Source organism: Ceratosolen solmsi, unplaced genomic scaffold, assembly GCF_000503995.2.
Source record: "Ceratosolen solmsi marchali unplaced genomic scaffold, CerSol_1.0 scaffold10, whole genome shotgun sequence".
In the NCBI taxonomy this organism is placed as follows: domain Eukaryota; kingdom Metazoa; phylum Arthropoda; class Insecta; order Hymenoptera; family Agaonidae; genus Ceratosolen; species Ceratosolen solmsi.
The window spans coordinates 4896324-4905610 of record NW_011948412.1 but is presented as its reverse complement, the minus strand read 5'-3'; the positions used below and the strand labels follow the sequence as shown (position 1 = coordinate 4905610).

General features: G+C 54.7%; 1 protein-coding gene across 1 annotated transcript in view; it reads left to right on the top strand.

The window, feature by feature from the left end:
* Positions 1–9287, top strand: part of Delta (neurogenic locus protein delta) — a 19313-nt gene extending 10026 nt beyond the window's left edge. The window contains exons 5-6 of the mRNA XM_011506803.1: positions 3409–3469; positions 7164–9287. Of these exons, the coding sequence (XP_011505105.1) occupies positions 3409–3469; positions 7164–9075 (1973 nt within the window). The 3' untranslated portion in view covers positions 9076–9287. The remainder of the gene's footprint in view (positions 1–3408; positions 3470–7163) is intronic.

Sequence of the window (9287 nt, the reverse complement as noted above, 5' to 3'; positions counted from 1 at the left end):
AGGCCCGGTCTAATCTTTACAGGCTATTCGCCTTTTCTCTCCCGATTCTCTCCACTTCTTTCGTTCTTTCTTTTTTCTCCCTGATCGAACACGCATTTCATCATACGTGTCTATTATGTGCGGATCCACACGATGAGATTCTGCGCGTCCTTATTTACACGAGGAAATTCACTCATGTGTCCCTGAATCGGTCATTTATCACATTTTATCCTCTTCCCTCCCTCGTCGTCCCTCCCGCCCGTCGCTCCGCACCGCACACGTCACGCGCTTATCTTTTTTCTTTGGCCTGTGGCCGATTGCCTTTTCTCCTCGATCAATCATCGATGACGTCTATATCTCGAAGCTTTCCACTGACTTTGCTCTAATGTAACAATGATAACGAGCTCTGCTGTAACTGCCGGTGAAATGTTCATCCGCATAGACTGGGATGAGATCAAGTACGTTTCGCGGTGCCTGCGAGGCCTAATAGTAATGGGAGAAACGTACTTTCTTTTATGAAATCGAGCGCCCGGTTGAAGGCCCCAATTCGCGGATAATCATACGGCCCGTACTTAAAATTCAGATAATTTTATTGAATTTGAAGTTAAATGAGGTGAGGCGAGGGCGTTCGTTTCATCATTGTTGATTTCAAGCTTGGGGCTTGAAATTTCCATTTCAATATTGAATTTCACGTAGCTCGGAATAATGCCAAGTCTGGATTCTCGTAACTCTGGGAATAATGTCGTTTGGAGACAGCGATTTTAGGGATCGTAACGCTCCATTAAACGTAGTTAACTTTAACGTCTCGGCTCTTGTCTTCGCTGCTGCAGACTTTTACCCGTTCTGAAATCAAGGAGCCGTGAAAAGAGCCGACGCTGTTGGGGTGAATAGATGGATGGGTGGAGCGGGGGAGGTGGGCGGGGAAGAGGACGAGGACGTGAACGTAGATGAGAATTTACAAGGGCCTTCCACTGAAACAATCGCAATTGAATGTAGTGTGCAACGGTTTTCCTCGCTCTTCTCGATAATTGGCACGGGTTGCGCTTGGATGTGCAGCCGTTTTCTAATGGGCGAAAAGTTTCGTGGAAGAGAACGGTAAAAACGAGGACGACAGGGGCATCTGAAAAATTATTGGTGATGGGTCGCGCTAAGTAGGCCACGAGTGCTTAGAAGCGTACGATCGACCCTAGCAGCGCATTCTCCCGAGTCGTCGTTTTCTAAAGCAAATCCTCCTCGACGTCGTCATTGCAATTATCATTTTTCGTCTTCTGTTCCTCTACTTAGTACCTTCGCTTATTTTCTTCCTTCAGTGTACGTCCGTGTCATAGCTTGTAGCCGACGGCGGCTCCATTCCTTGCACAAGGAATCGAGTTTCCGACTCGACTTGCCTTGCTTCGGCTCGACTCGGCTCGGCTCGGCACGGTTTCGGTTCGGCTCGGTTCGGTCGTTGCACCTGCTGTGTATGTGTGCCCGATCTCCGCTCTCTCTCTCTCTCTCTCTCTCTCTCTCTCTCTCTCTTTCTATCTGTCTCTATCCCTGTCTGTCTGTCTGTCTGTCTGTCTGTCTCCACCTGAATATCCCTACCCCATTTTTTGCTCTCTTAGCGTATCCTCTGTCTGTTTCCTTGCGCGTATGCGTGTGCGCGTCGGGCGATTGACCGACAAACTTGCTTACTAATAAAGCCTTCTTAATTTGCTCCGATGTGAGCATGTTGAGGGTATATAGCCGCCAATAGCCAGTAAGCCGTGCACCGCGAGCGATCGAGTCCTTTAGCATTTAACGGTTGAAAAAGCTCGCGCGATACTTAATACTTAGCTTGGGATTGAGAGAGATGGGGCACATTGGGGGAAAAGGTCGGAGCGTTTCGGTGCAGCTGCGGAGCTCGCGTCGACGTCGCTCGTGCACAGCTGCTCTTGCTCTCGGTGCTTTAACCAAACAGCTGCACGCGTACGCTCGCGCTTTCCTTGCCCTTTTCCTTGAGCCTCGGTACCTAGACACCGTCGCTACAGCAGCAGCAACAGCAGTTCTCCATCTCTGTACACCCACCAACCCCTCCTTACCTCCTTCCCACCTTATCCCCATTCTCCATCCCACCCTTAACCCATCACGAATCGCCCCTTCCGCATCACGCCCCGCTCCACTCCTACCCGCGACAAATGCACTTGCAACCCCATGCGTATTTATTTAATGTAAGGGATTTCGATGACGCTACGGGGAGTCGAGACTGTTGCCTGCTCCTGCCTGTGTGCACTAGGTAGAATAAAAAGGCCAGTTGAGGAAAATCGATAAGTCCGTTGGAAGCGCCTTACGTATGCGTACTACAGTACACACCGTTAAGTTTCTTTCGCTCGCTCGCTCGTTTTTGTCGTGCACTACAAATTTAAAGGGCCTTCGCGCAGCCCGCGGCGAACCTGAACTGCACGAGAGCAAGGGAGAGATTAAGTGAGAAAGAGAACAAGATTAGTCATTTAAAAGGGCCACCGCGCCCTTCTTCTCGCCCTTTTAACGATACTTTCCTCTCTTCCACTTTCTTTTTCTTTATTTGTAGAAACTTTTTCTCCAGACTTATTTTTGCCGATCTGTAAAGAAAAAAAAAAGAGTCAACGAAACGGGGCGGGGAGGAGGGCGCGGAAGGAAGAGGAGGAAAAAAAGGCGCAGAGTGGTCCAATGACAAGAAGATAAAGAAGTGCTCGGAGGGCAGCACGAGGTGAATTCGTGGTCCAATGTGAAGATTCGGGATTTTGTCTCTCTCTCTCTCTCTCTCTCTCTCTCTCTCTCTCTTTCTCCGTTCCTCTATTTCCACGTAACGACTAGGGAGCCGCGAGAAGATCGGAGGAATCTCTGCGATTCGACCATTCCTTTAAGCGTCGTCGATCCCGAGAGATCTCGAACAACGCTGACTATAAATACCGGAGAGCCCTTTCGGAGTCGACCGAGCGAAAGAGCGAACACCAACGGCCCTCCACGCGATTCTCTCTTTCTCTTTTTCCCTCTTTCATTCTCACTCGTAGAGAGTATCAAGGTTACCTGGACTTCTGCCCTCTGCCTTCCGCGCTTCTTCTTCTGCATGTAACCGCGTTAAGGCGTTTAGTATAATATTTAGCTCAGCTGGTTGGCCAGAGAGTAAATGAGAGAACGAGAGAGAGTGAGTGTGCGAGTGAGAGAGAAGCAGAGAGAGAGAGAGAGAGAGAGAGAGAGAGAGAGAGAGAAAGAGAGAGAAGAATTATCCGCGCGGGCCCAGTGTCGGCGATGCATGCATAATGCATCCCGCACTTTCACTTGCACTGCGCATCGCCGTGTGCTCCCGTGCATTTCCCGTGGCCCGAGCAATGCGAGACGCGCGGCTGAGGTACGCGATCGACCTCTTGGCCACGGCGTAAGCGAGTCCGGCTTTAACCTTTACATATTTTTTCTTCTTGCTTGTTTCAGCCCACTGCTTGACCGGATGCGACGAGCAACACGGACACTGCAGTCGACCCAACGAGTGCATGTGAGTATACATACATACAATATATGCATACATGCCTTGATACATACACCCACGTGGACATATGCTTATATACGTACGCGTAGGTACACGAGACTCTTGACTCTCTCCCGAGTCCGCCGACCGAGCTCCTCCTTACTCTCCTCCCTATACCCCCTCCCTCACTCTCCCAATTCCAGTCCCCTACACACGTACCCATCCCCCACCTCCGCCCCTTGCAGACGGCCCCATCACCCCGCGACCCTTCGCCGGTACAAGACGCCCCGAGAGTCGTATACCGGTATATAACATTCTGCGCACCTTCCTTATCTCTCCTTCTCACCGTCCTCTGCACCGTCAAAGTCTGCCACGACCGGTCCCTCTATCTGGGAATGAAATTTCGATTCTGCGCCAACACGCTCTCGTCGCACCGTCACTTCGGCGCGGCTTTTCAAAAGATTCGCGCCGAGCTTTCGGTCGACCGTACCATCGCTCACCGAGGCTCCACATTGCGGCCAATGAGTCACGTTGAGAAAGTCGGCGTTCGTGGCTTTCAAAGGGATCGGGGCATCATCCGCACCGCCTCGCGTAGAAGATGCCAAGAGATCGGGCCGGTCCATTCAATCGTTGCCACCCGCCGTCGGTTCCTTCATTCACCTCCGCGGCTTCACGGAAGCGCGGGCGGCAGGAAGGGGCTACGATGAGGCCGGTGTGGGAAGGGAGCAGGGGCAGGGAGGGAGATTTGCTAACGTGGTGGATTGGGGACAGGGGAGGGGGAGGGCGTATGGACCGCGGGTTGAAATTGCGTCGTGTTCGCACGCCGGCCGAGCGGCCCGACGCGCTTCTCTTCCCCGAAATCAGCCGTGACGCGGAAACGCGCGACAAGTCGGGACGTGCTCGCTGTAAATTCATCGCGCGGTCGCGCCGAGTCGTGGGATCGGTCCCATTCAAATTCACGCGAGTGAGAATTCCACAACTCCATCGACCACCTCCCTCCCTCCCCGTCGCCCCTCCCACGCGGCATCCCTCCTCCTCATTCGTCTACTCCTCCACCTCCACCATCTCCTCCTTTCGACCGATATCGGTGCTCGTTCTTTCTCACTCACTCTGTCTGTCTGTCGCTCTCTCTCTCTCTCTCTCTCTCTCTCTCTCTCTCTCTCTCTTTCTCTCTCTCTCTGCATCCACTACGACAAGCCAATGTTCATGCCAACGATTGCGTTCATCGACATTTTCTCGTCTCTTTTAAACCTTTTTTATACGCTTGATTGTGTGCGTGCGTGCGTGCGTGCGTGCGTGCGTGCGTGTGTGAGAAATAGAGAGATAGGGTAAGTGTGTGTGAGGCGTGGGTAAGAGGGGGTGGGTGGATGGATCAGTGGATCGGTGCGTGAAAGGGCGGGGAGGAGAGTCCGTTCTGTCGGATTGCCGCTCACTGCCTGCCCTTTTGCCCTTTCCACAGGGCTCTCGATGCACCGGCGCAGGGAAGTCCACCGACTACCACTGCTACGACTACTCCAACTACTGCCTCTTCGTCTTCTTCCTCCTCTCCTGGAATACCGATTATACAGTGGCGTATGCGCCATGGAATTCCAATCTAACGTGCGCTCCTTGCCTCTCGCGAAATTTCAATGAGGAAAACACTCGTAAGCACCGTAAGCACGAAAATGTGAAATCCATTCGACTTTTGTTCTGCTCGTCTCACGTAATCCGAGACAATCCTGAGCCTCCGAATTCATGTTCCGGACGTAATGTCCGTAGTGGCGAGCGGTCACTATGCGCCTCTTAATTTATCGCAATCAAATTATTATCAGATTATGAATGTCCGATAAGCGGCCGGTCATATTTTTCGGATCCTTTCATGGTAATATTCGCAGTTCCAAGGCATTTCGCCTAGTCGAATCCCATCTAATGTTGCTGTGAAAAATTGGAATTTCATAAGATATATTTTGCCCATTTGACATTTTTTCCTCTGCTTCGCCTTTCCCAAATTTCTATGTACCTCATATATTTCAAAGATACGCACTCTTGATACGACCACTCTTATTCTTTTTTCTTTCTTTTTTTCTTTAAGTTTTTTTCCTTTCTTTGATTAAAACTCTATACCCTCGTAAATGTATAAATTACATAAATTAACCTCCTTTGAATTGACGTATCTAAACACACAAATACTGAGAATTATTTCTAATTTCATGTCATCCAAATGAAAATTCGTATAAACATAAGCAATTTAATGTCATCGCTTAGCGACTTTCTCTTTTGTTCTCTCCATCACTTTTGAATTGCACGAATAAATAAGCTCGATAATCGCCATATCAGCAGATAGAATAATAATGCATGCTATCGACGATACTCGGTGCTTAATAAACATTGAATTATCAAAACATTGACGTAAACAATTCCTATTCTTAATCGCTTCGATAGAAAAAGAAGAGGGTGAATGCATGGGACGTGACAGTAGGCAAAGTTAATCCGGGCCCTTACGTGACCATTGTGCCCCGTAAAATCGAAAAAACGAGGATAAGCGCTATGGCCTTGGTAAGACCCATGTGAAAAATTCGAACCCACTCTTTTCAAATCTTCTAATGCTTGCGAGCATTAAAGGCCCCCGTGTGCATTACATCTTACAGATGCAAGCTCCTTCCTTCCGCGCGCCCGCAATTATGCATCCTCGCGAGGTCCATGCGTCTTTACCTTCGGCAAAGAGTGACTTCGGAATTCCGCGAACAAGTAGCGAAGGACGTAGGGCGGACAGGGAGTGAGATAGATATGGAGTGAGATAGACAGGGAGCAAAATCCAGAGGGAGAGAGAGAGGGAGGGGGAGAGAGAGAGAGAGAGAGAGAGAGAGCGTGCATATAAACGCGCGCGCGCGCTCGTTCCCTCGCGAGGGACAGAGAAGAGAAAGGAAAAAGAGAAGAGAAAGAAAGGTATATGGGATTTAATGGTATAGTCATGCGACGGGGAGAGGACGGACCTACGAGCGCCGTGTTGGTAGGCAAGAGAGAAGGCGCTCTGTTCGTACCTACACACCATCCCAAGAGCGAGAGAGCGAGTAGGTAGGCGCGCGCGCACTCACACACACCGACCGAGAGGAGCGTAACCTTTCCTTGACCCGCATACTGAACGGCTCTGCCGTGGCTCGAACCGTGCGGCTCCAACCGTGGGAACACTACACGGCGACTCATCCCCCCTCCCTCCCGGCATCCCTCCTCGACCGCCAGGCCTCCCTCCTTGTCCTCTCTCTCTCTCTCTCTCTCGCCGCCCCCTCTCTGCCGTTATCCTTTTCTCTTTTTCGCTCCGCTAGCGCGCGCTGCTCCCCCTCTAGACCCGCGCTCACTACATCACGAGTGTCTCTCTCTCGCTCTCTCTCTCTCTCTCTCTCTCTCTCTCTCTCTCTTCTCCTCCCCGCCGCCTCCCGACACCGGCCCCTCGCCGCCTTTTCCACACTCCGCGCCGTGGTTCTTGGGCCCGCGTGGACAAAGTAATGGCCGACCGCTACATCCTCTCCCTATCCCTCTCTCTCTCACTCACTCTCTCTCACTCTCTCACTATCTCTCACTCTCTCTCTCTCTCTCTCTCTCTCTCTCTATATATATATATATATATATATCGCCCCGTTCGCCCCTGTAGCGACCACCCTCCGCGCATACCGGACCCGGAATATCACTTTATTCAGGTGGACCCGTCTTTAATGCTCCCTATGTCGGCTTTGCGTGTTCTCAGGTGCCACAGCGGCTGGACGGGACAGTTCTGTGACCAGTGCGTTCGGTACCCGGGCTGCCTCCACGGCACCTGTCAGAAACCCTGGGAGTGCCTCTGCGACGAGGGCTGGGGAGGACTCTTCTGTAACCAAGATCTCAACTTCTGCACGAACCACAAGCCTTGCCGTAACGGGGGCACCTGCTTTAACACGGGCCAGGGCTCCTACACGTGTGCCTGCGCTCCCGGCTTCAGCGGTACCGATTGCGAGACGCCGCTCCTCGATTGCCAGGCGCAGCCCTGCCTCAACCAGGGCACGTGCATCCCTGCGCCCGCTAACATCTCGCTCAGCGCTCTGGCCCTCATGTCCGAAGACCGCGAGGAAGAGAGTCTGGGTAGGAAGTACCGCTGTGCTTGCCCGGTAGGCTGGCGGGGCCGTCATTGCGAGCTCGGCACCCGCTCCTGCAGGGACGCACCCTGTGCACGGGGCGCCACCTGCGAGGATGACCAGGAGCGCGGATACCGCTGCATCTGCCCACCGGGCCTAGCCGGGCCCGACTGCGAGCGTCAGCTCGACGAGTGCGCGGCACATCCCTGCTCCAACGGCGGCACCTGCGCCGACCATCCCTCGGGATTTCGTTGCAGCTGCCCCCCGGGCTTTACCGGGGAGCGCTGCCAGCAAAACGTCGACGACTGCCAAGGCGAGCCCTGCCTTCACGGTGCGACCTGTCTCGACCTCGTAAACGGCTTTTCCTGCCAGTGCGTGCCAGGCTACGTGGGACGGCTCTGCCAGGACAAGGTGGACTACTGCCTGGCAAAGCCCTGCGCCAACGGCGGCTCCTGTCTCTCCACCACTAACGACTATCGCTGCAGCTGCAAGCCCGGCTTCGCCGGCAAGGACTGCAGCGTCGACGTCGACGAGTGCAAGAGCTCGCCTTGCCAGCACGGGGGCACCTGTCGTAACCGCGTGAACGGCTTCGCTTGCGAGTGCCCGGACGGCTGGCGCGGCGATACCTGCTCCGAGGCTTCCGCCCGCCCCGGTTCCGCGGGATTCTGGCAGGCCGGCCGCGGTAGGAGCGCCGCTGCTGTGGCCGCTTCCCCCGAGGCACGCCATGCCGCCCTCACCACCGAGCACGTCGTCGTAATCGCGACGATCTCGACAGCCGTGCCGGCTTTCGTCCTCGTCGCCGCCCTCGCCGTCATGTGCATGAAGCGACGGCAAAAGCGCGAGCAGGCCAAGGCCGACGAGGAAGCGCGCTTGCAAAACGAGCGTAACGCCGTGCACAGCAGCATGAGCAAGCGCGCGGGTGCGCTACTCTCGCCCCAGCTCGAGGCGTCATCCATGACCATGTCGCCGCCACCGCCACCCGGTGATAGCCACATGATCAAGAACACGTGGGCGGCCCATGGGCAGACGGGTCTGGGCGATCGTAACCACGGTGGCAAGAGTGTGAACAACGCGATGGCAGCGGCGGTAGCCGCAGCCGCGATCGCCGATGACGGCTACAAGCCCGAGCCGATCTGTGGCGTCGGCGGCGGCGGCGGTGGTGGCTGTATCGGCGGTAGCGGCGGAGCCCCGGAGGCGCGGCCACGACCGACGAAACAGCTGAACACGGAGGCGGCTGCGCATCGCGCCTCCCAGCACCTCTACCACAAGGAGAAGGAGTGCGGCCTGGGGGCGCTCGGCGGTAGCCTGGGCCTCGCTTCCGCCTGCCAGCAGCTCCTCGAGGCGAAGCGCGCCTCAGCGCTGTACGCCGGGCCGACGGAGTCCGGATGCTGCGTCGTGAGCAGCTGCGCCGAGGCCAAGAGGCCGGAGACGCCACCGTCGGTGGAGACGCAGCAGGGCTCGGACACGCCCGGTTGCGCCGTCTACGTCATCGACGACCACTACAGGCACGACTCGGCGCTGGCCGCGACGCTCGCCACGGAGGTCTAGCCGACCTGTCACCCATCCCATCCTCTCGTCCCCCAACTCCCCGACCCCCAAAAATCCACGGCCCCACTAACCCGATCAGTCCCCATCCTTAGAGGAGTCCCCGACCGACGCTTCACGCTCGCTTCGGCGTGAACACAAACAATGGATGCTGTGTAGGCGGATCCGCGCGCACCCCGCCTGTCCTTAGCTATTAAATTAAATAGGTATCATGC